The sequence below is a fragment of the Ursus maritimus genome, unplaced genomic scaffold (assembly GCF_017311325.1).
Source record: "Ursus maritimus isolate PB19 unplaced genomic scaffold, ASM1731132v1 scaffold_16, whole genome shotgun sequence".
In the NCBI taxonomy this organism is placed as follows: Eukaryota; Metazoa; Chordata; class Mammalia; order Carnivora; family Ursidae; genus Ursus; species Ursus maritimus.
This window is the reverse complement of record NW_024424008.1, coordinates 4,880,098-4,906,526: the sequence shown is the minus strand read 5'-3', so window position 1 is coordinate 4,906,526 and position 26,429 is coordinate 4,880,098. Positions and strand designations below refer to the sequence as shown.

General features: G+C 47.8%; 1 protein-coding gene across 1 annotated transcript in view; it reads left to right on the top strand.

Annotated features, from left to right (window-relative positions):
• Positions 1 to 26,429, top strand: part of SCUBE2 (signal peptide, CUB domain and EGF like domain containing 2) — a 65,412-nt gene that overhangs the window by 11,314 nt on the left and 27,669 nt on the right. Inside the window, exons 4-16 of the mRNA XM_040631316.1 lie at positions 616 to 750; positions 5,503 to 5,628; positions 8,087 to 8,203; positions 8,894 to 8,983; positions 14,001 to 14,117; positions 15,050 to 15,172; positions 17,617 to 17,733; positions 19,090 to 19,212; positions 19,611 to 19,727; positions 19,989 to 20,075; positions 21,852 to 21,956; positions 24,322 to 24,477; positions 24,871 to 25,077. Coding sequence (XP_040487250.1) covers positions 616 to 750; positions 5,503 to 5,628; positions 8,087 to 8,203; positions 8,894 to 8,983; positions 14,001 to 14,117; positions 15,050 to 15,172; positions 17,617 to 17,733; positions 19,090 to 19,212; positions 19,611 to 19,727; positions 19,989 to 20,075; positions 21,852 to 21,956; positions 24,322 to 24,477; positions 24,871 to 25,077 — 1,620 coding nt within the window. The remainder of the gene's footprint in view (positions 1 to 615; positions 751 to 5,502; positions 5,629 to 8,086; positions 8,204 to 8,893; positions 8,984 to 14,000; positions 14,118 to 15,049; positions 15,173 to 17,616; positions 17,734 to 19,089; positions 19,213 to 19,610; positions 19,728 to 19,988; positions 20,076 to 21,851; positions 21,957 to 24,321; positions 24,478 to 24,870; positions 25,078 to 26,429) is intronic.

The window sequence follows — 26,429 nt, the reverse complement described above, 5'->3', positions numbered from 1 at the left end:
CTTCTTTGCCCGGTATTTGAGGTCCTCCCAGCTTTATCTCCTGTAACTTCCCTGCATGTACGTATGCTCCGGCCAAATTGCATGGCCACCCTTATCTGAACAGACTCTGTGCTCTGAGCACCTGCACTGTGATCATGCCCATTCGTTTGCCTAGAATCCCTTCTGGTTTAGAACTGAAGACATCCTGTAGGGCCCATCTTTCATCAGCTTTTCCATAAAACCCATCCTGATACCCCACAACCAGGTGACCTCTTTTTCCTTCACACCACCTTTTACTGTATCTCACAATTACTCCGATGTTTGTCTCCTTCCCTCTGCTGAAGGGCAGGCTCCTAGAGCAGAAGAATTTGATCCTACTTCTCTGTGTTTTACTGTCTCCTCTAGCCCATAGTTTGGGAAGAGAAGGTGTTCAATGAGTAGTTACTGAATTGATTATCTTGCGTTCGTGTGGAAGGCCTGGTTAAGGGGTCCCTGCTGACTTCAATTCTGAGAGCTGCTGTGAGGCAGGGAAGGAAGAGGGACCTCATCTCTGCTCAGCAGGTGTCCCTGAGCTGCCGGGAGGGGTGGACATTTGAAAGAGTCCCCAAGCAAAGGCTAATCCTCCTCTCCCTCCAGACGTGGACGAGTGCCTGGAGAACAATGGCGGCTGCCAGCACACCTGTGTCAACGTCATGGGGAGCTACGAGTGCCGCTGCAAGGAGGGATTTTTCCTGAGTGACAATCAGCACACGTGCATTCACCGCTTGGAAGGTGCCTCGGCTCTGCTGTGGGCGGGTAGGGGTCGGTGGGAGGGGGTGGGCAGGGTCGCCGCCTCTGAGAACCTCCCCCCCTTCAGTGATTTTCGAGGGGAAGCACGGAGTATGGGAAAATCTGGAGGCCTGAGGATGAGTCCACACCCCGCCAGTGGGTAACCCTGGGCGAGCTCTTCTAGCCCCCGCTTCCTCACCTGGCGCAATGAGTGGGTTGGGCTGGGTGAGCTCTGAGGTCTCTTCAAACTCTCACATTCCTGATTCTAATCTTTAAATAGAGAACATTTCAAACCTGACTAGATGTCTCCGGAGAAATGTAATGGACAATCTGCCAAGTTTTCCAAAAAAGGTGCCGCAAACCACAGTGCCAAGCGCGAGCCTGCTCGGGGCGCCGGGTGGGGAGGGAAGGGCTGGGCCTTCTCAGAGGGACTCGCAGGCCCAGATCCGGCCTTGCCTCTGCCTCTCATGGCTGAACTCTGAGCCCCTGGGGTTCCAGCGCGGAGGGACCCCCTCCCCAGACGTGGGCTTTCAATGCTGTGGTTTCCTCGTGCCGCCGCTTACCGTTCCTCCAGAAATTTGTAGACAGCTCTTCAGATGGCCTCCCTCTTGTGCTCTTTCCTTTGGGTCTATACCTCTTTTATTCTCTCTCAGTTCAGTGGATTCTCAGGGGGAGAGACGTTAAGGCATGTGGCCAATCAGCCACTTCAACCAAACGGCAGGTTTTTCATTCTCTGCTCTTTCTTAAGCCAAAGGACCACATTTTGGTGGCTGTGTTGTCCCCAGGTTGCCTGTGCGTGTTTGCGTGGGAAGTGCTTTGAACAGTAGACTGTTAACTCCTCTTGGCATGCGCTGCTTGTTCATGCTCATAACTAGAGAATGAGGCGATTTTAAGTTCTTCTGCTATTTAATCATACATTTGTAGATTTCGTGTTGAATCATGGTTCTTGTGACTTTTTTTTAAAAGTTTATTTGAGAAAGAGAGAAAGTGAAAGAGCACAAGCAGAGGGGGAGGGGCCATGGGAGAGGGAGAAGCAGACGCCCCCCTGAGCAGGAAGCCTGATGCAGGGCTCAGTCCCAGGACCCTGGGATCCTGACCTGAGTCAAAGGCAGATGATTCACTGACTGAACCACCCAGGTGCCCCTCTTGTGACTTTTCAAGGGTGTCTTTGTGGAAGATGATTTTTGCCTCATTTTCCAAGAATGATGGGTCCTTCTTTCTACCTGACTGGAAATGGCTGCTTGGGTGCTAAGAAGAAGGGTCCCAGGCCAGTGGGTTTGCTGGGCCTTGTCACCCCGAGCCCGCTCCTTCTCAGTGTTAGCGCAGGAGAGACGCACGCACTGGCTCTCATCAGGCAGATCTCTTCTCTCATGCAGGCATGGCCCTCGACAGAATAGCAGTTGGGTTTCACATTCCTGGTGGGTTCTCTGGACTTTTCTGTGAGCCTCGCATCTGGGATGAGGCAGGACTAAGAAGCCAGCAGTAAGAGCGATCTCAGGGTACCTCCTCTTTCGTTGCTCAAAGCTGCCTTCTGGGAAGTCACTAGGCCTTCCCTACAGGCGCACGGACAGAAGTGGGAAACCTGTAGGTCAGGCCATTGCCGTTGCTCAAACACCGTATGGATTCCAGCCACTCCCAAAGCAGTTCACAGCTATTAAGATCACCTCTTACCCTTGCACTTCCAAAGCAGTGGCTCGGCCCTTCTCTCCCCTCCGACAGGACCTCCAGACTGATTACAGACACAGGCTCTTCCTATAACACAAGTAAATACAAAAGCAGTTCCTTTCTGCAATCTGTGTTTTCTAAATTTTCTACAATTCAGATATTCTTGGATTCCCTGAGGAGTATTTAAAATGAACGTACTTGTCTGGAGCTAAAACCAAAACGCAAGAATTTGAGTTGTGGTCTGGAAGTGCTCTCTGATTTCTCTGTGGTGTTGCAGCCTGATTTCTTGGTGAATTCACGGCAGCGTGAGCCAGCAGATGATAGCGGTCCGTAACTGAGACCCCGTGCAGCCCGCGGTGTAAACTCTTCAAGTAGAACAGTCTGTAAACAACAGTGTTCCTTTAGGATTTCCTCCTTGATGTGCACATTAAACCCTTAGAAACTGTATTAAAGTGGACTTTAGAACCCCCTGTTGATACTCCAAAATTGGTTAACAGCAGGTAATATGCAAGCTAGTATTTTTTGGTGTTGAAGTTTTTTTAATAATTATTTACTAAATGTCCTTCAATTCAGGGGATCATACTAGATGATTCTGAGGGAAAGCTTAAGCTATTGATTTTTTTTTTTTTTATTCTTAGAGACCCCACAGCTCTGATAAAGAGACTGTGTGTTTTCACCCATGTAATGGCGGTAGGCTGGAGAGAGACATCCTGCCCCAGCCAGGCTTTGTCCCTATTCATGGGTGCTCAGGCTCTCAAAATGAGCTTTCCTCTTTGGTTTTGTCTGCTCTGAGAATATTTTTTGATGTTTGCACCACTGCCTTTTCAGAGTAGGGGGAAGGTGTCAGGGTAGTGAGGAAGGGGCTGTCTCTCAGCAGGGCCTGTTTCCGTGTTTTATAGAATGTTTCTCACTCTGCTCACAAGGCCTATTTTTCTCCAGTTTCCAGAAGTAATCTTCAGTGGCACCACCACAGTAAGATATTTCTAATGTTTTGAGCTATCTCCCTCCTGGTGAACCAGGAACCCTAAACAGGATGGATTGCCAGCCCAATTTCTTGGGCAGGGGGAGCCAGAACCATGGCGGGGCCTCCCAGTTTGGACTAGACCCATCTGCCTCCCTCACAGTGGCCTTTTTTTTGAGTCAGGGAACTATGAACAGCTTCCAGGGCACCTTTTGAAGAGCTCCCAGCATTTCCAGAGCCATTTGAGCATCTGTTATCTCCTGGTAACTTCAGGTCTAACTCTGCTGTGATAGGACATCACGGGACAACGTTTCGTGTATCCCCATGGCATCTGGCACACAGTCAGGCTTTTGGTTTTTTTAACAGTCAATTCTTATGAAATATTTCTTGGGTAAATGAACCGCTGCTCTGAGGCAGGAAAGGTCACTTTGCAAATGTCTTCACAGACTCGTAAACAGAGTGAGAAGAAGCGGCAGCAGCCGACCTGTTTGGAGGCTGTGGTTTGCAGGTGTTGCTGCTCCCCTTTCTGGGGCACGGTGGTTCAGCTCTAGGTGCTGCTGGCATCTGTGATCCCAAATGCCCTGCTGACCCAAGGACAAATGGAATTCTTGCCCGGCCTTCCTAGGAGGACAGAACGTTGCTTCCGGCGGCAGCTCTCACCTCCTGTGCCGTCTCAGGGTTGGGAGCAAACAACGTTCCCGCAGATCACCAGCCAGAGCTGCAAGAGAGCTTCAGTCCGCTCGGGTGCCAGCCCCGTTCTGTGTTGATTGACAGCAGCCTTGGCGTGGGCGAACGGCTCTCAGCACCGTCCCCGCAGATGGGGTGCGGGAGTTCAAGCAGCTTGTAACTGTCAGATAAAAAACAAACTGGTTTTAAGAGAGTATGGGATGTATTAACTGTTACGCAGTCTTTTGGGATCGGAATGACATCTGTTTGTATTAAAACAGCTATCTCAGTGAAGCATAGATCCACGGCTCTGTGGTGAGAATTGGAGGGAAGTGACTTTTGACTTAATTAGAACCACTTGGCTAAGGTTTTAGGGACACAGTACAGAGCAGTGTAGGATCCCAGAGAAGTTGAACGAAAACTTCTTGTACTCCTGTTTAAAACAACGCTACTTCCCATGCTAGAGAGTGCCTTGTTAGCTGAGAACAAAAACCTACTCTCCAAGATGGTCATGGCGCAGATGGAAAGAAGTGTCAGACGGGCACGTACTCAGGAATGCGGTGCGAGCCGAGCTGAGGTCTCGAGAATGCTCTTGGGCGTGGCGATAGCTCCTCCAGATGCTGGCAGGTGGCGGGTCCCTAGGACTCCGGCAAACCACACAGACGTACAGTCCGTTATGAGCCCCGTCATTTAAAGGCGTGTTAAACCAGCCGGGGGAATAACCCCCTTCCCCGCGCTGTTACCCCAAGATTGGAGCGTAATGAAAATGATAGTCTACCTGGAGAGAATTTTGCAGCGGCCGAAGGAAACCCCACGCGTGAGGGCTCTCGGTTCCCTCTGCCGCTGTGTTGCTCCTGTGCTCTGAGCCCGCTGGGGGCACCCCAGGGACTGAGAGCGGTCACAGAAGAGAGGCCCCTGGGCCGGTGTTCATGTGCGGATGCCAAAACACAGTAGTCACAGTCACCTCCAAGGTTTGGATTTGGTTGGGGGAGAGAAGAGGGTTGATGTTTTCAGAAAATCATCTTCAAGAGTATGTGAAAAAGTTGGCTATCTTTATCTGTCTGCAGATTTTCTTAGAGAGATTCTCCTTCTTTCTTTGTCTCCTTGGTCAGCATGGGTAACAACCTGGTGGAGGTAAGGGTCCAAGTGCTGGTTCCTGGGGTCTGCAGACTCCAGTGGCTCCAGACCCACCGGAGAGCCCTGGCAGGCGCTTTCTTTTCCGAGTATTAGGAAGGCTCCTTCCTCTTTAGGAGACTTGAGACATCGTATCTCTTGGGTGACAGAGGAAATGTTTCCTGTCTCTGTTAATTGACCTGACTGGATTTTAACGACCTGTTCTCTTGAAATGTGGGGCTGGTGGAGACCCCGGCAGTCAGGTCCCACCCTCCAGCCCTTCGCAGTGCCCCTGGGGCTCAGGATTGTGCCCACAGCCTGGTCACTGGCTGCGTGCTGCTGTTTTGCAGAGGGTCTGAGCTGCATGAATCAGAATCACGGCTGTAGTCACATCTGCAAGGAGGCCCCGCGGGGCAGCGTCGCCTGTGAGTGCAGGCCGGGCTTTGAGCTGGCCAAGAACCAGAGAGACTGCATCTGTAAGTACGGACCAGCACATGCCTGTGCTGGAAGCCATGCTACCCCAGACGTTGTCCTCTGCAGCCCAGCATCAGAAATGCCCCCTTGTGGCAGAGCAGCCCGTCAGGGGAGGGAGCCTTCGCAGGATACTGACCTCCCCTGAGGACTAAGTTCGCTGCACAAGGGCTGGTCTCCCCTAGGGAAGGAATATGAACCAATCAGAAGGAAATAAGATTCAGAAGTAAGGGCTGTGAATACTGGGGGTCTGGCTCCCTGTTCCCACAGAATAAAATCAAATCTGGTCATCTGGCAATCACAGCTCTTTGCTCCCCGGTCCTACTTCTTGTACAAACCTCATCTGCCTCCTTTTCCCAAACACCCGACCTCTTTCCTTTCAGAGAACAGCCCATGTTCCTTCAGGCCTCCAAGCCTTCTCCAAGCGCTCCTCCCTCCCTGGCTTGGTGAATTCTCATCCAACCTGTAATATTCTGCCTAACTTCTAATAATGAGAAGGAGAATAGCTACTTTTGAGGGCATGTGTACTATGTGTAAAGGCTTGTCCATAGATATACCAATTCTATTGAATTCTTAATCTTACCACCCGAAGCCAAGTGTTATTATCCGCATTTTTAGTTGAGAAAATTGTGGAGAAGGTAAAGCAACAAGGTCATACAGGGAGCATGAGGCCAGTTAGGGTTCAGATGTAGGTCCTCCTCGCTGTAAGGCTGGGGCACCTTTCTAAACGTCCCTGGAAGCCTGCCCTCACTGGCCAGCCAGCCATTTTGTATTTTGGCTCCCACAGCACTGTTGGTTCCTCAATGATAGCACGTGACATCCGGGTTGAATTGTGCATTTATGTGTCTATCCCCCCAACGGTGAGTGCCCCCAGTCAGGGACCTCATCTTATTTTTGCCTCTCAGTCTTCCCCCAGTGCCCAGCACAGATGTGCTCAATACACTTCTGTTTTCTGAATGAATGAATGAATGAATGAATGAATGGTGTCCACACTCCGAACACAGCTGCCACACAATGATGAAACACAAGAATGTAACTCCAACTGGTCATAGGAAACAGCCGGCCATTGAAGGTGTTCCTAAACCACTATTTATGCCAGAGGAAACACCGACGGTTTTCCTTTAGCAACTCTTCCCAGAGCCATGGACCTTCTGTAATCCCCTGCAGTTTGCTAGCGATGGTTGTTTAAGGCGAGTCGACCTCAGGGGTTAAGAGAGGAGGAGGTCGTTTCTCGGTGAGAGCCTTCTCTTCATTGTCTCCACCACAAAACAGAGAGTGCAGCCCTGAAGCCTGCCAAGCTAGGGCTGGTGCCACCACCACCACCACGTGGGGCCCCTTAAAGTGAGGCTGTCCCTGAGGGCTTCCAGGGGGCTGAGCAAAGTGGAGATCGCCTTCTTGGCTCCCAGGATCTTCCCAAGGGGGACCCAGGTCTCCAGATGAGGCTCACCTGTGGAGTGAGACTCTGGGCATTTCAGTTTTTCAGAGGCCAGTACAATACCTGGAATTTAAAATTTAAAATTTTAAAATATTTTTAAGAGGTTACTTTTCAAATAATATTATAATCCCGTTTGAGGAAAGAACAAAAAGCAAAAAAGATGCAGAATTCTACCACATAACCGGCCGTTCCACTTTGTTTTGCTCTTCCTTCCTGCCTTTTCTCATATTCCTATTCAGTTGTTCTCATGCGTGCACAGTGTTTACCTCGTGCGATCGCAGAACAGTTTCTTCCTCACATGACGAATCTGTATTTAGTTCTTTTAAACTGGAAAACTTACAAATGCCTGTGTCAGAATTCAAACAGTTCTAAGGGTGTAAAGAAAACACACCCTTCCCTCCCCCCTTTCTCCTGCTGGGGGCAACCACAGTTCAGTTTGGTGAATCCATCGTTTTGAGTTGGCTTTTTTTTTTTTTTTTGGCTGATTATCAATGAATTCATACACAGTCTTTGTAATTCTTGGGTAATGTTGCATTAATTGTGTGCGGAATCATAATTTCTTCTGATTACCCTCCCTTCTAACTAATCCAGATAGAATCAGATGAGAGAAATCCTAACGTACGCGTACAAATGAGTATTATCTGTTTCTTCCAGCCAGAAAGTGCTGTAACATTTTTTATAGGCCCATTGTGGCTGCATTAATATGCAAACTTCTCCTGATAGTCCAGAGCAGTAGTCTAGAATCTTTGGTATAATTCCCCTTGAATAGTGAAACTCTGCCTGCCCGTCCCATCTCCCTATATAATTGCTCAAAACTGTCACTTGGCGTTTCTTGAATTCATACCGCGACTGTATTTACACAGACAGCGTCAGGCTCGGCCTGAGTCCAAGTTACTTGTTTTGTGCTCAGTGCCTGACACATACTAGGTGCCCAGATACTTGCTGACTGAAGATCAGAGACCTTCCGAAGCAAACAGCCCCGGTTGTGGAAAACTCAGTGCTCAATGTGTTATTCCTTTTCCTCTCAGTGACCTGTAACCATGGAAACGGTGGGTGCCAGCACTCCTGCGAGGACACCGCTGAAGGCCCAGAGTGTAGCTGCCATCCACAGTACGAGATGCATGCGGACGGGAGAAGCTGCCTCGGTGAGTGACCCCGGTGCTCGGTGAGGGCCCGCCCCAGCCTGCCCACCCCTGACCCTACCCCTACCCCTGACTGGATGGTGTCCAGCGCCATTCTTCTGGTCTATTTGTCTCCACATGGGTCCTGTGCTGCCGTACAGGTGACAGTGGGACTGAGTGTGTTAGTCCCAGGAGGGGGTCTCTTGCTCCCTGTGCCGCCTCAGAAAGCCCTTTCTCCTCTCCTAGCCTAGGGGGTCTCCTGAAGGTGGTATTCTGGAGACCGGACATTACATCCTGAGGGGCCAGGGCGACATGAGGTTAAAGCTAGCCGTTTGTGATGACGCAGTGGCCGTCACAGTCAGCAGAAGACAGCGTTGCGTGTTTCTGTCAGGACGCCCATCCCGTACTTCGTGGCACGGCCTTTGCTAGCTCCACTTAGAGCTTCCCAGGCCGAAGATTTGTCCTGGACTGAGGGCACTGGAGTGACTCTGAAGCTTTGGTCACCGCAGTACGCTTCAAAACCGTTTCCAGTGTTAACTAAGGCTCCGTGGCCGTGTCACACAGAGCCTCGTTACAACACGTTTTTATCGAGCGAACACAGTCGCATATCCTCGATTGTTCTCGTGTCTGGGGTTTCGGCAGAAGTGGTTGTACAGGGGGTGAGTCATCGGACTCCTTCGGTCTGAGGACCGTGCTCTTTGTCGTCTCTTACAGAGCGAGAGGACACTGCCCCGGAGGTGACAGAGAGCAATGCCACGTCGGTGGTGGACGGCGATAAGCGGGTGAAGCGGCGGCTGCTCATGGGTAGGCGCCTCCCCCACCCTTCCCAGGCCACTGTCCTTGTCCCTGTCCCTCCGCCATTTACTATCTCAGGCCTGAACCTGGGGCCCATACCCCCTCAGACCAGCTGGACCAGGGTCAGCAGCTCCTGTCAAGCCAGGTCGTGTCTGCTCTTCCTGCACGGCTGTTACTTAGTCCCCATCCACGGACCCGGCGGCTGTGGGAAGGGCACCAGCCACCAGAATGACCCGGTTAGCGTCCTAGCGCTGCCCCTGTCTGGCTGTAAGACTCGGGCGAGCGGCCCTGAGCCTCTCCATCTCCTGCGTTTCCTTTAAACTGGAGGTAATAGAACCTACCTCTTAGGGTTACCAGGAAGCTCAGTTAGGAGGGTAATGCGCAAAGTGCCCGGAGTCCAATGCCTGGGACTTCGTGGGTGGTCAGTGAGTGTCAGCTCCAGTCCTTCTGAGTGGCTGTGACCAGCGAGGCACTTTGCGCCGTCCCTAGCTTAGCATGACGATTTGTCTGGGTTTTTGTCAGTGGAGTCCTCGTCCCTCTGACTTCAGCCCACGTTGATGGGCACTTGGCTGTGGGGTGTAGGGAGGTCTGCCAGCAAGGCCGGCGATGGGAGCAGAAGCCAAGGCCGTGGCTGTGGGGGCGGCAGTCAGGTCCTCGGGCGCATTATTATTCTGGAGAAAGCTTGGCTTGACCGAAACAAAACCGACTTGTGGATGGTTTCTAGATTTAACAGGCAATATATTGAGCAGGGCACAATATACTGGGCACATGACATTTCTGAGCTCTTTAAAGTGATTTTTAATTGTGTTAAGTTAAAATACTGCATACGAATGATACAAAAAAAACCTTAAAAACTAAATCAGTGCTATTAAGCTTGTCATGAAACGTCATTTCCTTGCCTCAAAACTTCCCTTTCCCCCATCCCATTTGCCAGAGGCAACAATTTCCATTTCTCCTAGTTGTTTCTTCTTGTGACTCCATTTCCCCCATATTTCTGAAGAGTGTGTACAAGTATTTCTCTTTTTCCTGTTTTATTATATTATACACTTATTTCCTGATATGACAGTTTCAGACATCAGCTGTGACTTCTTATTCCAGAGCACACTGGGTTTTAGCTCTCTTCTGCTGCCTCCCCCGTGCACACACCCTCCCTCTCCCACTCCCTTACTGCGGTTCCATCGCTACTGAAATCAACATTACGTATTTACATCATTTTGACTACAAGTATCTAAATATGAGTCACCCGCACCATGTAGTGTGCTATGATTATTATTTTCTTTGTTTGCCTAGGTTTCTAAGTACCTCTTACCAGTTCTTTTGCAAACTTTGAGCAGAGTTCTAAAACCCTTTCATTGTGTTCAAATACAGCAATCGACTTATTAATTCCATTTTCTTTTTTTTTTTTTTAAGATTTTATTATTTGACAGAGAGAGAGACAGCCAGCGAGAGAGGGAATGCTAGTAGGGGGAGTGGGAGAGGAAGAAGCCCCTAATTCCGTTTTCTTCTTAAAAAGTGTCTTCTGGGGACACCTGGGGGGCTCAGTCAGTTAAGCGTCTGCCTTTGGCTCAGGGCGTGATCTCAGGGTCCTGGGCTCCCTGCTCAGCGGGGAGCCTGCTTCTCCCTCTGCCTCTCCCCCTTGCTCGTGCTTTTCCTCACTCTCTGACTCTCTCACTCTCTCACTCATGCGTGCTCTCTCTCTCAAATGAATAAATTAAAAAAAATTTTTTTTTCTAAATGTCTTCTGAGGCTTCCCCAGCTCTAGGGGTGCCTAGCCCCAGGCTGGCTGCACTCCTCTCCTCCGGGTCTTCCCGCCAGCATCAGCCTGGGAATCCCCTTCACCTTGCTCCTGTGTCGGTGGACCCCATGGCTTCTCTGTTGTTAGTTCCCATGGGTAGGTATAGGTTTTTAAAAACCTCCCATGCCTGAAAATGCCTTTCTTTTTTTTTTTTTTTTAAAGATTTTATTTATTTATTCGACAGAGATAGAGACAGCCAGCGAGAGAGGGAACACAAGCAGGGGGAGTGGGAGAGGAAGAAGCAGGCTCCTAGCGGAAGAGCCTGATGTGGGGCTCGATCCCATAACACCGGGATCACGCCCTGAGCCGAAGGCAGACGCTTAACCGCTGTGCCACCCAGGCGCCCCTGAAAATGCCTTTCTACTCTACCTTTATTGAGCATTTGGCTCAGTATAGAATTCAGAGTTGTGGGCAGCAAGTGCTCTGTTGTTTTCAAGCATTCAGTGTTGTTTCAAGAAGTCTAAGGTCATTTTTATTCTTGATCCTTTGAATGGAGCCCATGAAGTCTTCTCTCTGGTTGTTTTCGGGTCTTCTCCTTGTCCCTTGTGGTCTGAAATTTCACAATAACGACCCTCGTGATGAGACTTTTCCCCACCTGTTGTGCCAGACTCTCGGTTGGCCCTTTTCAGTATGGACATTTGAGCCCTCTAGTTCTGAGAAAGTTCCTTGTATTTTTTCGTTGATAATTTTCTTTACGTATTCCTATTCTTTCTCTCTGAAACTTCTGTCAGCTGACCGTTTTAACACCTCTGATTTTCTTCTCTTTCCTTAAATTTTTGTTCTACTTCCTAAGAGATTTTTCATTTTTTTTTCTTCTAACCCTCTACAGAATTTAAACTTCTGCTTTCGTATTTTAATTTTTCCAGAATTTTACTTTGGTCTTTTGGAGGCACCTATTCATACTTCACAACTGCTTTCCTTATCTCTCTAGGGAAATTATGAGGTTTTTACAATCTTTTCTTTTGTTCCCTGTATTGTCCTTGTTTCTTCCAAGTTCCCTTTTCATTTGATTTGGTGCATCTAATTCATATTAAAGGCCTTCCTGAAATGTCTGGTGATTCTAGGCTGACTTTTCACCCTTAATAGTGAAATACTAAGAAGTCAATTGGATAGTCTATCAACTGATAGGCTTTAAACTTGGATGACTAGGCAGTGACTTAGCCATTTCATTTGGAGACCCTCCAATGCCGGTATCTATAGGTCTTTTCACTTGGACAGGCCAGTTTAGCTGGAGAGGAACCCTTCAGTCTCCTGCTGAGGGGACATGGACTTGACTGCCTGTGATTCTGGAGCTGGGCGGGGGGAGGGTGGTGAGGCTTTGAGATCTCTCTTTTCAGGGTATAGACTTTCACCTGACAGTGTTTCCTCCTCCCTCCTGCTATTCCTGGTATCCTCGAGTCCAGCACTTCTCTGGTCCCACTTCTCCAGAAGATATATTTCTCTGCTATGGCCCAAATAGGGAAGGGGTAGTCACCTGGCTGTGACATTTAGGAGGGGATCTGAGGGTTTATTTGTTTGTTCTGTAGACTTACAATCAATCTTCCTATTTTTAACTCCTTCCTCACCTCTGCCTCTAGAGTAAGTTAGTATCTCCAATTCCTGGGCCTTTCTGGGGTTCTGTTGCTCACCTGAGCTTGCCACTTGTTGGTTCCCCCTCTGTAGACCGCTAGGGTTTAGCTTTCCGCTTTGTCCATTACTGCCCGTCCTTGACATGCCACTTCCAGAATATTTGACATCTTTCATCTATTGTCTTTGCTTCCATTTTCTTTGTCCTTAGGAATTTGTACTTTTTAAAAGTGTTAATTTCAGTATAGTTAGCGTACAGTGTCATAGTGCTGTCGGGTGTACAGTACAGTGAGTCACACTTCCATACATTACCCAGTGCTCATCATACGTGCACTCTGTAATCCCCATCACCTGTTTCACCCATTCCCCTCCCACCTCCCCTTTGGTGACCAGCACTTTGTTCTTTGTAGTTAAGAGTCTATTTCTTGGCTTTTCTCTCTCTTTTTTTCCTTCACTCATTTGTTTTGTTTCTTAAATTCCACATGTGACTGAAATCATATGGTATTTGTCTTTCTCTGACTTATTTTGCTTAGCATTATACTCTCTAGCTCCATCTGTGTCATTGCAAATGGCAAGATTTCATTCTTTTTGATGGCTGAGTAATATTCCATTGTGTGTATATACCACATCTTCTCTATCCATTCATCAGTCGATAGATACTTGGGCTGTTTTCATACTTTGGCTGTTGTAGATAATGCTTCTATAAACATTGGGGTGCATGCATACCTTTGAATTAGTGTTTCCATATTTTGGAGGTAAATACCCAGGAGTGTGATTGATTACCCGATCATAGAGTCGCTCTGTTTTTAACTTTTTGAGGAACATCCATACTGTTTTCCATGGTGGCTGTACCAGTTCTTAAGGATTTATACTTTCAAAAATCTATTTACTCTCATGTGAGGTTTTGAGAGGAAACAGAGATATACCTATTCTGTGTGGCATATTCAATTAGAACTAAGCTTTTGCCCTGAGGCGCTACGGTGAGGGAGCTATGGAAGTAGAAGCAGTAAGTGAAACTAGGAGGACGCTTGCTTATTGCTCCTCCTCTCTCTAGGTGCGACTTAACAACTGTGGCTGATTTTTCATGTACTTCTGACCATTCTTTTTCCTTTCAGGGAAAGGTAAACTCCTAATCTGAGTTAATTGGCAGTTGCAAGGATGAAGTCATTGGTGTGCAGCAAGGGAACGGTCGGGGTAGGCGAAGCTTGCCCCCTCTTGCTTCGCCCATTACTTATATTGAAGGGGGAGGGTTCGGGATGAAGGAGGGACCATCCCCCTTTGCCCTGTTCTGCATTCACATCTAGTTTGCCAGTTGTGGCCACTCTTAGTAGGTCAGTGGCTGTGACTCAATAGGAACGTGTAGTGGCTTCAGATCTGCCAGTGGAGCAGGGAGAGGCTCGGCAGGCTGGAGAGACATCCTTACCCCTCGATCAAGCTTCTCTGGGAGATGTCACTTATTTAGGTGGGTGAGAGGAGCTGCACCTGCTCTCCCTTTATCTCACCTGCAGGCAGTAGAGACTTGGGGTACAACTGTGAGTACCCCCACCATGCTTCTTGGCTTTCGTGAACTTTGTCGAGTATTAATCCCTCAGCCGTATCCTTTCCTCCCAGCTGGGTCAGCACTTCTTTAGTGAGCTAACTGTCTTTTTCTTACCTCCTTGTCAGAAACATGTGCTGTCAACAATGGAGGCTGCGATCGTACCTGTAAGGATACTTCAACAGGTGTTCATTGCAGTTGTCCTGTTGGATTCACTCTCCAGTTGGACGGGAAGACCTGTAAAGGTAGCCTGTGTCTCTCTAAGTTGCTACTGTGTGGGGATAAAGGCAGCTCTTCCCCTCCGTACCTCCTGAGAGACTCCAGAAAGCTTATGATTCATATTGGTGGAAGCTTTTCTTCCCTGGCCTAGTGGAAGATTACAATTGAGTAAGCTTAATTAGAACCAACTTAATTATAGTAACTGTTGAGAAGGTCAGCTTCTGCAAGCATCAGATAACCCAGGCAGCAGCCTTATTAGAAAAAGGCAGAAATTCAAGAAAACATTCATTTGCAGGTGATAATATCAGCATATCATAAATAACAGCCTAGAGATTATTATATAAATAACAGGCAAGATTTTTATCCAGAGAACTTAATGAATAGCTGTACAATTAACGTTTACTGATGAATAGAGACCTCAGTGACCTGCTAGTATTTCATGGGCAAGAGTACAAAGGCTTAGTTCTTTAACATGATACAAATAATACAGATAAATACAGATAACCAGTTACCAGATGAAAGTGAGAGAAGAGAAGATTAATTTGAGTGTCAGGAATCATTTAAAAGCATTGAGGCTACTTGATCGTCGTGTAATTTGCCAAAACAAATGTTCTAATTCCTAATAACTTTAATCATTAAACTGGAATGGAAAGTATACTGAAGGGAGCCATCTTATCTCGAGAGAGCAGTGCAAGAGTGGGAATATAACAGGGCATCACCATTCTTTCCCATAATTTGTTTCCTGAATGCTAGCTAAGGGTAGCACCAGTCGGAGTTCTCAAGGGGCTGAGGCACATGTCTTTCCCAACTGGTTTGGCCAGACAAAAGAACGTGTAAGATTAAACACATCAGCAAACATCCTTACCTGCTTTCACGGGTCTGTTTTCGTTGCAGAGAGGGATTTGTGGGAAAGCAGGCCAGTTTTGCTCTCTGATTTGCCGATGCTTGCCCGTTACAGATATTGATGAGTGCCAGACCCGCCGTGGAGGTTGCGATCATTTCTGCAAAAACACCGTGGGCAGTTTTGACTGCAGCTGCAAAAAGGGATTTAAATTACTAACAGATGAGAAGTCTTGCCAAGGTGTGTGCTGAAACATAGCTGTGCTGTGCAGTGCCCACTGGCTGGAGCCGAGAAGGTGAAACCCCACCTGGCAGGGACTGGCTCGTTGGGTTCTCGATGGAGTCATTCATCCAACCTCCAACCCATGCTTCACTTATTTCATCTGTGGGTAGAATAAAAACAGTGATGTAGCTCACAGGTGTATTTTGGACGTTAAGCTGTTAATGATTAGAGAACACCTCAAAGAATCCATCTGGTGTGATTACAGCAGAGCTCGCTGCTAGAAATGGCATGGATCACAGAGCGTAAACAGGTTGCATTAGGGTGTTGAGATTATGAATCATTTTTCTTTTCTAAATTTTCCTTTAATTGTGTGGATTTTATAACAAAACTTGGTGGCAGAAATATGTAGATTTAGTTAATATACCTTACCTTTTCCTAGCGAAAAGTGGGGGTCAACCCATAATCAAGGTCATGCACCACTTGGTCTCTTCCTTATAGCCCTTGTTTTAATGACCAACCAGCCTTTGGGGCTTGGGGAGAGGGACGGTGGAGAGGGAGGGAGGGAGGGGATTGAGAGGAGGCAAGGCTGTCAGTCCTCAGGCAGGATTTCAGACCCCCTTTTAGATGCACTCCTCCCACACAAGGGGTGTCAAGGGAGCATCTTGCAGTTGTTGTTATGAATAACTCTTTGGGGGGGTGGTAAGCTGTGTTGGATGAGGGGCACCATTGATATTTTCAGATGAGCACCTTTTCTGCCCTTTGGATATACAGGAAGCCTCTCTAAGGAAAGATGTGCTGTCATGTAGTCTTGTTCCATTTCTGAGAACAAGAACAGCCTAACGTATTTTGTTAGAAATCCCAGAATTAAATCAAAATTAGAAAATAATATCTGCTTTCACTTCAGGTAATAAAAATGTAATATAACCTTTTTTTTTTTTAACCTTATGGTGTGTGAATTAGGTTTCTCTCTTCTTTTTGTCTCTTAATACATAATTTGTTAGGCAGTTCAAGTATAGCCCTTTTAAATCCAACAAGTTCATTCTAGATGACTGTTGCACGGCTTTCTTTCATTTGACTTGGAAAGCAAATTTGATGTCCCACATAGTGTTTCATAATGTATAGAGCAAGAAATACTGTTGAAGCTGTGTAAACACATTAAAAAGGAATTAGAAAAGTGATCTCATTATTTTTGGCAAAGCAACAGCCCATGATGTGCAGCCGAAGCCAGCTACTGAACGAGTCCACTCTCTCAACAACTGGCTGACATTAATAACAGAATTCATAGAGCGACATCAGTTACTAGGGAAGAAATGGACTTTGTAAAAATTTTTCACTGATTGGCCTTGGTAGAAGAAATATTTTCACAGAACAAATTTACTGAAGAAATTGCCAGGATTTCTGGGAAAAGCTAGTGATGAAGAGGTTTTGTAAGAATTTGCCCTCTTTAATTTCATTTTTTTCATTCCTCCAGTTCCTTCCAACTGTTTGTTTTTTATTAACATAGTTTCTTATGGCACATTTGATGTTGAAAAAGAGATCTAGCTGTGGGCTAGTTAGCTTCCACTGAGTTCTGCACTGTTCCTGGTTTATCCATCTGGAGACACAAGTCGTAACTCTGTTAAAACCCTCCAAAGAGTTGAGGGAGTAAAGCACTGAAACTCTAGTCTACGGGAAGGATGTGAGCACCAGACCAGGGTAGAAGAGATGATTAGATTGACAAAGGCAGTGTCCTGAGGCTAGTTTCCGGGATTTCAGCTGAAGCCAGCGATGCCTCCACATTGAACCAGGACAGGAGGGTCCCTGTGGGGCTGAACCATGGCAGAAGAACAAAGCCAAGGGATTGGCCAAGAGGATCCAGTTTGGAGCTTAACCACCAAATTTTAGCATCTGCAACAGAAAATCACTGAGGATGTTAGCATTCGTGCATTCTTTTGGTGCAGAGGACATTAAAACCCCATTGGCCTCTTGGGGCCAGAAGACTAATTCTGGAAAGATAGGAACCAGATTTATTTCCAACCCAACTGTTTTCTCCTTTCCATTTGCTGTAGCTTATATAATTGTACTGTTGTCTTACCAACAGTGATAGAACAACAGTAGTGCATGGAGCGCACCTTACCGTTTACAAACCCTTTTAAGGGTTTGTTATCTCATTTAGCTTCATTTAAATATTTTAAATTACTCAGCCCTGCAAATAAGCATGGGAAAGAGAGAGAGACCAACTGAGCGTAAAGGCAAGTGCAATTTGCAACAGAATTTGGAAATAAGGATTCTGGTTGTGAGTATACCTATTGCAGGCTGCTCAACATTTTCTTTAACACAAGTGAGCAGAAGAACTGATGGATACTTTTAAAATTCTGTGTATGTTGTTTTTATTGCTGGTCAATAAGTGGAGTTATAAACCTGTTCTTTCCGCTCACCCCTCAGAGTTGGCTTCAGCTCCCCTCTCCCTTTGACAATTACAGATGTGGACGAATGCTCTTTGGATAGGACCTGTGACCACACCTGCATCAACCACCCCGGCACCTTCACGTGTGCTTGCAACAAAGGCTACACGCTCTATGGCCTCACCCACTGCGGAGGTGAGCAGAAGGCCCGCTAGAGGCAGGGCAGGTTGGGCCTGCAGGGAAGCCGGGCCTACCTCCCACAGTTTCCCCAGGTCAGGGTCAAGTTTCCAATATTGGGGAATGAATGGGGCATTTTAGTGTAGTCGTAGTGAGTTCGTCGACTCGAGGGAAGCATCTGCTAAGGGAAATCTATTCACATGGATCCCTTCAGCACGTTACGTTATGGAGCAGAGAGAACTGGACTCGTCAGCTGTGAACTCTTTATTGACTTTATGGGTGTAGTGTATTCAGATGGTGGGAGCAACTCTCAGGGGCTGACACCCTGTCTGTTGGAACTTCCCAGTAGATAGTAAAGTCACAGTCCTCAGAGAGACTTGGCAGGGCACCAGCCATTTCCACAGCCTTGCTGTGCCCAGGAACTCGCTGAGAAGCCTGTTTCGAGATCTGAGCTGGTTTTTGAGCAGGTCTTTGAGCTGGAAGTGGACCATCGAGTCCATCTCTCTGCGCTGTGCCCATGTAGCCCTGTGTTCTGATGTCATTTGTCACGTAGACGATGGCATAAATCAGATTTGACATCAAATGACTCCCACCCTGCCCCCCTGATCATGAGGTCACTCAACAATCTTTGAGAATACAGCTTCAGATTCTGATTTGGAACGGCTAGCGCTTCTAAGGGGATACTGAGTATCCGAATATTTGGGAACCACGGGCTTACATACTTCCCGCCCAATTCTTGTGCCCTGTGCTTAAGAAGAATGGATAGTAGTGACTTGGTATAGGTAGCATTGTCTCTGTTCTCCTTTTCAGTACATCCCTGACGTGGCTAGATACATCCTTTCCCAGGCCATCAAGAAACCCCAAGGACATATGCCCTGAGTACGGATATGTGTCTGGGTTTTAGGTGGAGCTGCCTTCCCACCTGGACTCAGTCTTGGGTGGATGGGGATTAGTGAAGTCATTTTCGTTCTCTAGACTTCAGCTACTGAATATGAACTGTTCAGTGAGGCATCCGAGCTCTGTCTCCCGTGGCGCGTAGCCCAGCAGGATGGTAGCGTTTCCCTCGGAGGCCTGGGCAGTGTTTGCGTTTGGACACGTGAAAGTAGAGTGTGCCTGCTTCGAGGATCCTTAGTGGGGGAAATGTTCGGTCCAGAACGGAACTTGAGACCATCCTGGCAAAGCCTGTGCCAGGAAACCCATGGTGGGGGAGTGGGGTCAGCCGGTGCCCAGCGCACGTCCCGAAGGCAGTTAGCGCCTTCCCTTGGTTTAGTGAGTTTCGACCCTGTGACTTCCCTCTGCTCCTTGCTCAGGGGAGGGACGGTGTCAGCCTGGTCGCAGTGGGCTGCTGTGACAGGAGACTGTTTCCTTCTGCAGACACCAACGAGTGCAGCGTCAACAACGGGGGCTGCCAGCAGGTCTGTGTGAACACAGTGGGCAGCTACGAATGCCGATGCCACTCTGCATACAAGCTCCACTGGAATAAAAAAGACTGCGTGGGTAAGGGGTGCCGCGTCTCACAGTCAGCGGGCTCACACTGGCGCGGCAGCTCTGTCCCGACGGGGCCCGGAGTGCACCCACCCTCGTCCCGTCCCTGCGTGTCTCCCCTCAGTGGCTGCAGCCATTCTTGAAATAGTGCAAAAACAGGAGATACTTTACAGGCTCTTCGGTGTTTCCTTCTGTGCTTCTGTGTAGGTTGGAACTCACGTCTGTTTTCCTGCATGGAAGAAAAATAGCACACAAGTAGCTTCTTTACCTTAGAGGGAAATAGTGCCCTGTGTCTTGTGTTCTGTGCTGGGTATCAGCTCTACCTTCTTTCCTTTGGGCCTTGGATATTTGGGACTCACCTGGGAGTGTCCTGCTCTTTCTGCAAGTGTCTGCTTTTTTGTCCTGTCTAGAAGTGAAGGGGGTCCTGCCCACTAGTGTATCACCCCAGGTGTCCCTGCATTGCGGTAAGAGTGGCGGAGGAGACAGGTGCTTCCTCAGATGTCACTCGGGCATTCACCTCTCTTCAGGTGAGTGGGTCCCAGTCCCTGGGGCAAGTCCTCGTGCCAGGGCCAGGCCTTCCTGGCCATTCGGTGTTAGTTGCCCTCAAAGGGTTTCCAGGTCTTTGTCTGGCTGCCCCTTGGCCACCGGAGGCCCATGCTTTGAGACCCCAAATGCTGGGCATTTGTCTAGTGGTTTCTGTGGAATGGGGGGCGGGGAGTGAGTTTAGCTGCTACCAGGAGAGACTGTAACCTTGCCCACATGCTGACAACCCACATTCTGTCTGTCAGGACTGCAAGAGGCCTACTCTGTCGCCTGCGGCTCTTCCTCTTCTCTCAGGAGCAAACAGCAAAAATCAAATGACTCTGCTTTTGGGGGTAATTACCAAATCTGTGTGTTCTCTCTGGGGCTCACTGTGTTAAATGGGCTCTGTTCTTGGGGTGCTGTTCTTGGGCGTTGGCTTTATTTTCTTTTCTCTCAATCTCCTCAGTGCTGTGAGCACATTACAGGCTGTTCTTGCCCACAGCCTTGGTGCCTGAAAACTGACTCACCACGTAACGGGTACTTACGGAGTGTCCACTACGCTGGGGGGCTCCGTGGTCAGCCCTGGTGGGTCATGATGTTGGGCAGAGGCCCACAGAGCTCTGGGGTCAGGAGACTCAGGTCTCCCAAACTCCCTGTACCTCACAGGCCGGGCAGGCAGTGTGTGCCTGGAGCACATGACGTTGGTGGAGATAGACGTAGGCGTGACTGGCGGGAAAGGTTCTGTCCAGAGAGAGTCCCAAACCCTTCCTAGTTTGTCAGAAGACAAAGAATGAAATTTAAAGATTTTAAGTAGCCACATCCTCCCAGAGTTAGACATCTCCGTGATTACATCATCACAACGACTGAATGAGGAAATGATTCTTTTTTTTAAATAAGATTTTATTTATTTATTTGAGAGAGAGAGAGAGAGTGAGTGAGCACAGGCGGGGTGAGCGTCAGAGGGAGAAGCAGGCTCCCCCCTGAGCAGGGCGCCCGATGTGGGGCTCGATCCTGGGACTCTGGGATCATGACCTGAGCTGAAGGTGGACGCTTCACGACTGAGCCACCCAGGCCCCCAAGGAAATGATTCTTGATGTCCATTTTACATATATGAGCAGAGCTAGAGGCCCAAAGCATGATAATAGTACTAGAATATATTGATTGAGCAGCTAAAATATACCAGCCGCTGTATCACATGTCTGAGCTGATGGAATTCATACTGAAGTACTCAGGGAAATTTTACTATTCTTCTCATTAATCAGAACCTGAGGTCCGGAGAGGTGAAGTAATGTACCCAGAGTAACTCAGATAGAAAATCGTGGAGTTGGGATTTTAATCAGGATGGGCAAGCTGACAGTTAATAGTTATTCAGTTCTTACTGTGTGCCAGACAGTAGGCTAAACTTTTTTTCTTTTTGCATCATCTCATTTAATCCTCACGGTAATGTAGGCACCTTAATGTAAGTACCCCAATTTTGTCTATTTTACAGATGAGGAAACTGAGGGTTAGGGAGTTTCAGTAACTTGCTTAGGTTCATCACGAGTCAAAGAGCTAGAGTATGAATCCTGGACTTTGGCTCCAGAGCTTGACATATGGTTAAGACTGATTGTGGGGGGAGAGCAGAATTTTGCACACGAGGCCCTCAGAGTGGGACCTTTGCTGCCCCCAGAGCCCAAACATCTTAGCCGCATTTGGTGAGTGCCATCCTTGTCTGCTCCCTCAACTTTGTCCTCCCAGGAAAGGCTTCTCCAGGAGAATCTGCCCCTCACCATTTCCCTCAGCAGTTGTGTCCAAATTTGAACTAGGGGATTCTGGTCTTCTTTGTCAGGAAGGCACAAAAGTGACCTCATAGTTCATCTCAGCGTTGAGGTTATTTGGGGCCCTCTCTTTATTATATTTGAGCATTGGGTTCATTTCAGCTGGAGGGATAAGTGTAACTCTTAGGAGGTTCCTGGGGTTTCTAGCCTCAGGGTCATGAACCAAATCTTTTGTGGTCTCAGGGGAAGAGAGGGGCTCACGGTGTGCAGTGTGTGGTGGGACCCAGCCTCGGGATAGCTCGCCATCACCCACTGGGTCTTTCCATTCCTTTGCCTCTGAAGGTAACGCCTCTCACTTGTTTCTTTCTGAAGATGTCGCCACCGTCAGGACAAGTGTAACCTTTAAACTAAGTGAAGGCAAGTGTAGTTTGCAAAAGGCTGAGCTGTTTCCCGAGGGTCTGCGAGCAGCACTACCAGGTATGGAATCAGACGGCTGGTGCAGGGAGCTTGCTTGCATGTTGGGAAAGGGGCCTGGAACATGCTAAGCCCTTCAGATGGGATTGAACAGTCCAGGATCTCTAAGGACTCTCTCCACAGGAGGAAGAGGAGCCTAGCCTAGCACCCCTGTATAGCCCTGGAGTTCAGAGCTACTTGAGGGCTTCCTTTGCTGGGCACACATGGTGAGCTCTGGAGAAACCTGTGAGTTCACAGGAGTCAGTAAGGGCTTTAAGATGTATTGGCATTTGTGATTATATTGGGTTAAATTTTCTAGATCTCAGAGTTCGCTTGGAATATAAGACAAAGAAGAGAAAGGTTTGGTTCAGGATAATCTCTGATGAGCAATGATGTAATATCCTGCTTTCCTGCTGGATCAAGTCTTTGGAGGCAGTGACTCCATTGGCTTCAGCAGAACAAACACCATCCAAGTAAGACTGGCCTTGTAGAGAAGAGCAGAACCAGCTCACATTTCCAGTATTAGTTCATAAAATAATTTCAGAGATTAGAAAAATCATGACTCATGTATTAGGGTTGCTTCTTTCCCCAGTTTGCCATCACGTAAACCATACAAATAAACAGGAAGCCCACTGTGGTCACTTTTGGCTGCATATTTTAAAAACAGGTAAATTTTGGTACCTCCATTTGATGGAATATTATGCAGCTATTAATTATGTGTTTTTGAAGAATGTTTAATGACATAGGAAAATGTTCTTGATGCTTAGAGAGGGGAGAGTAAGATTTCATATCTCTAATACAATACATATATCTTTGTGTAAGAAAAAGTGTGAGTAGAAGAAAAAGAAAGGAAAGTCACCATATCATTAGTAGTAATTATATCTGGGTGGGGAGAATGACAGGAAATTTTCATTTTTTTCTTCTGTATTTTCCAAATTCTCCACAGTGAGCATTTATACTTATTTTATTTTATTTTTAAAAGAATTATTTATTTATTTATTTATTTATTTATTTGAGGCGGGGAGGGGAGAGGGAGAGGGAGAGAGAATCTCAAGCAGATACCCTGCTGAGCATGGAGCCCAGTGTGGGCCTCAGTCCCATGACCCTGAGATCATGACCTCATGATCAAGCCGCAATCAAGAGTCAACTGCTCAGCCAGCTGAATCACCCAGGCGGCCTAACATTTATCCTTTTGGATCAGAGGAAAAAAGCATTGTTTAAAAATAGTCTTGGTCTTAATCTCCTTAATGGTATTATACTATGTTAATTTCTCAGTGTTGATAAATATACAGGATAATGTAAGATGTTAGCATCAGGGGAAATTTAACAGAGTATATGGGAACTCTCGGTTCTATCTAGGCAGCTTTTCTGCAAATCTAAACTTATTTCAAAATAAAAAGTTTAAAATATAGATTTGGGAAAATTGAAAGAGAGAAAGGTTCAAAATATGTTTAGTTCGAGGTTTGAAGTTAGCCTTTTGAAAAGGTGAGGGAATTTTCCATGGGAGGGGGGGACGGAATGGGGTTGGTTTGCCTCCTCCTTCCTTTGGCTCCCGATGACCCACTGCTTTGAACACCCTCGTAATGTCAAAGAAGAATATGATACAGATGATCCATCAGTTGAATAAAGTGAGAGTTCAAACTAGAGACAAGTCTCTTGTGTGGATGATACACGGAACTGCTCTTTGGTTCGAGTTAGCAGTCATTAGCTAAGAGATCCACTGGAAGCGGGGGGTTGGGGGGGGGAGAGGAACGGCCAGAGTCCGGAATCGGGGTGTGCAGAGCCCCGCCTTCCGCAGCGCTTCCTCCCACCCTGGATGCCTTCATGATGTTGTTTGGTTCTCGAGATGCTTGGTGCTGTGTGTTGCACCTGGTTATGTCAAAATGAGACAGCACTGTTAATGTGCTTTCCAGCTTCCCCTCCGGGTTGGAATTACTCCAAGCTCAGTCTGCCTGAAAGCAGGAGTCGGTTTCCTTTCCACTCCTGTGCTTCATTCCCTATTTGAAGCCTCAGCCCCTGCTTGGTACATCACAGTCGGCTCTAAGGAAACCAACCGTGAGAACAAGAGCACACCTTAGCAGACCGTCTGTTAGGACCGCAAGGCGACCCCCGTGCCTGTCTTCCACGTATGTGGCCGGTCAGTCGTACACATCCAGCGTTCATCCATGAAAATAATTGTCAAGAGCGAAATTGTTAAGTTGTATAGAAGGCTCTTTGAAATTAAAATGTCATCGTGCTCCAAGCTGAGGCTTACAACGTCTTGGCATCTGGAGTTAATCACGTAGTCCCTTGAGAGTTGTTTTAATGAAATGTTTACTGAGCTCTAGCGAATGTTCAGCTGAGTGCTTTGCCAGGATCTGGCTTCCGATAATTTTGTTTCTTCATACAGAGAAGCAGAGCTCAGTAAAAGAGAGCTTCCGCTACGCAAACATTACATGCGCCTCCAGCAAGCAAGCCCCGGGAGCCCCTGGCCGCCCAAGCGCCACTAAGGAAATGTTTATCACTGTTGAGTTTGAACTTGAAACTAACCAAAAGGAGGTGACAGGTTGGTTTGAAAACAGTCTTTGGTGCCAGGCTTCTCACAGCTTGTTCCTTATTCCTTTGCTTTTCGCTTTTCGTCCTTCTTGGGGGGGGGGGGGATTCAACCACTGAAGTATCTCCTGTTTGTTGTTGTTGTTGTTTTCACCCCCAACTAAACTGAATTGGTTTGGAACCTCATTTTTATCTGTTTCATAAAAACTCAAAGATTCCATTTTGGTCCACAAATTTCTGTTTGAATCAAATGCTGCCCAGCCCGCGAGGTACCCAGGCCCAGGTACCCCCCCCCATTCTGTCCACAGGGAACTGTGGGTGTCGGTGGGTCCCACAGTGGGTCCGGACATCCTTACACGCTGCAGCCTCCCCCCTCCCCCCACGGCGATCCCTCTTGTCTCGGTAGCTTCTTGTGACCTGAGATGCGGCGTCAAGCGAACAGAGAAGCGGCTCCGGAAGGCCATCCGCGCGCTCCGGAAGGCTGCCAACAGGGAGCAGTTTCACCTGCAGCTCTCGGGCATGGACCTGGAAGGGGCAAAGAAGTCTCCCAGAACATCGGAACACCGAGTGCCGTCCTGTGGAGCGGGCCAGGGCCATGCAGGAAACCAGTGTGGTGAGTGACCTGCTGGAATTGTCTTGAGCTCCGTAAAGACTCAGGGTAACCAAAAGTGTGGCCATTCTCCCTCGCTGAGCTTACTCCAGAGAGTACTGTGGACACCCACTGTCATTTGGAAGCTACATGTTGGGGTCCGCTGTGTCTGCCGGACCAGGAGCTCCCCAGCGCCTGGCACAGTGGCTTGTGGTGGGCACTTAATAAATGTTTGCTGATTTGAAGAATGGAAAGGAAGAGGTAGGGTGATGAGGAGAGAGAGTGCTGACCCTTAAGGGTCTGAAGGGCGGTGGTCTTCAGAGCACTGCGGCCCTGGGCAGGGGCAGGACTATAGGTATGAGGCACCCATAAGCCTCCTGCAGACCCCACTGTCAGTTTCTATCATCTCCCTCTGGCCCAGCTGATGATAAACAGTCTCCTGTCCATAGTTTCATGCAGAGGAAGTCTTGGGGGCCACTTGGCAGCCTTATGAGATCCCTGAGCTTCAGCCCAAGACTCCTTGTAGTGACAGTTCCATATATGGGTGTGTGTGTGTGTGTTTCAGAATTAAGTTTGAGACCCGGCATTTGAGCAACACCAATTCATGAAGTTCTAGGCAAGAGGAACCTGGGCAAGAGCTTCTAGGGTGGTAGTTCTTGAGATTTGTTTGTTGGGTGAAACTGTTCTGGGCTTTTATGGGAGACTCTACCTTTGGAGGTAATCCCTTTATAGTCTCACTTAATGATAATCATGGTAGTGATTTCTTGAGTTTTCATCTGACACAAGTACAACATTAAGACGGTACCTGCATTATCCTTCAACCTGAACGGCCATCTTACCAGGTTGGTGTTATTATCTCCACTTAACAGATGAGCAAAGCGGAGCTCAGAGGGCCAGGTTCTCCGGCTCTAGATCACATTGGTGGTCTGACTCCAAAGCCTGTGCTCTGGTCCAACCCAAGGAAAGTGCGTTTCGATAACAAGATCCCTCCAGAATAAATTGACGTGCTTTCTCAAGCGTCATTAGAAGGCCCTAGAAGTGAGGTTCAAGCTAAGGAGTAGTAAGCCAGTGTTTCTGAAGAAGCAAAGCCGAGCCCAGGGCACTCATTCAGGAGAATTGTCAGCAATAATCCCCCAGCCCAAATCCATTGCTTTGCCAAAACATAGTAAAAATCAAGTGTAAAATCAAGTGTAATTGTCCACCAGGGGCTGGTTCTCAAATAGTCTTGACTTATTCTCGCTGACTCTCTTAAAAAGAAAAAAAAAGTTAGAAAGGACCCAGCTGGTTGGTTGGTTCTCATTTAAAATTCTAAGAGTTCCAGCTTCCATACCAAAAGGGTGACGAGAGTTGGCTGTTGCTGACCTACTTTACAGGGT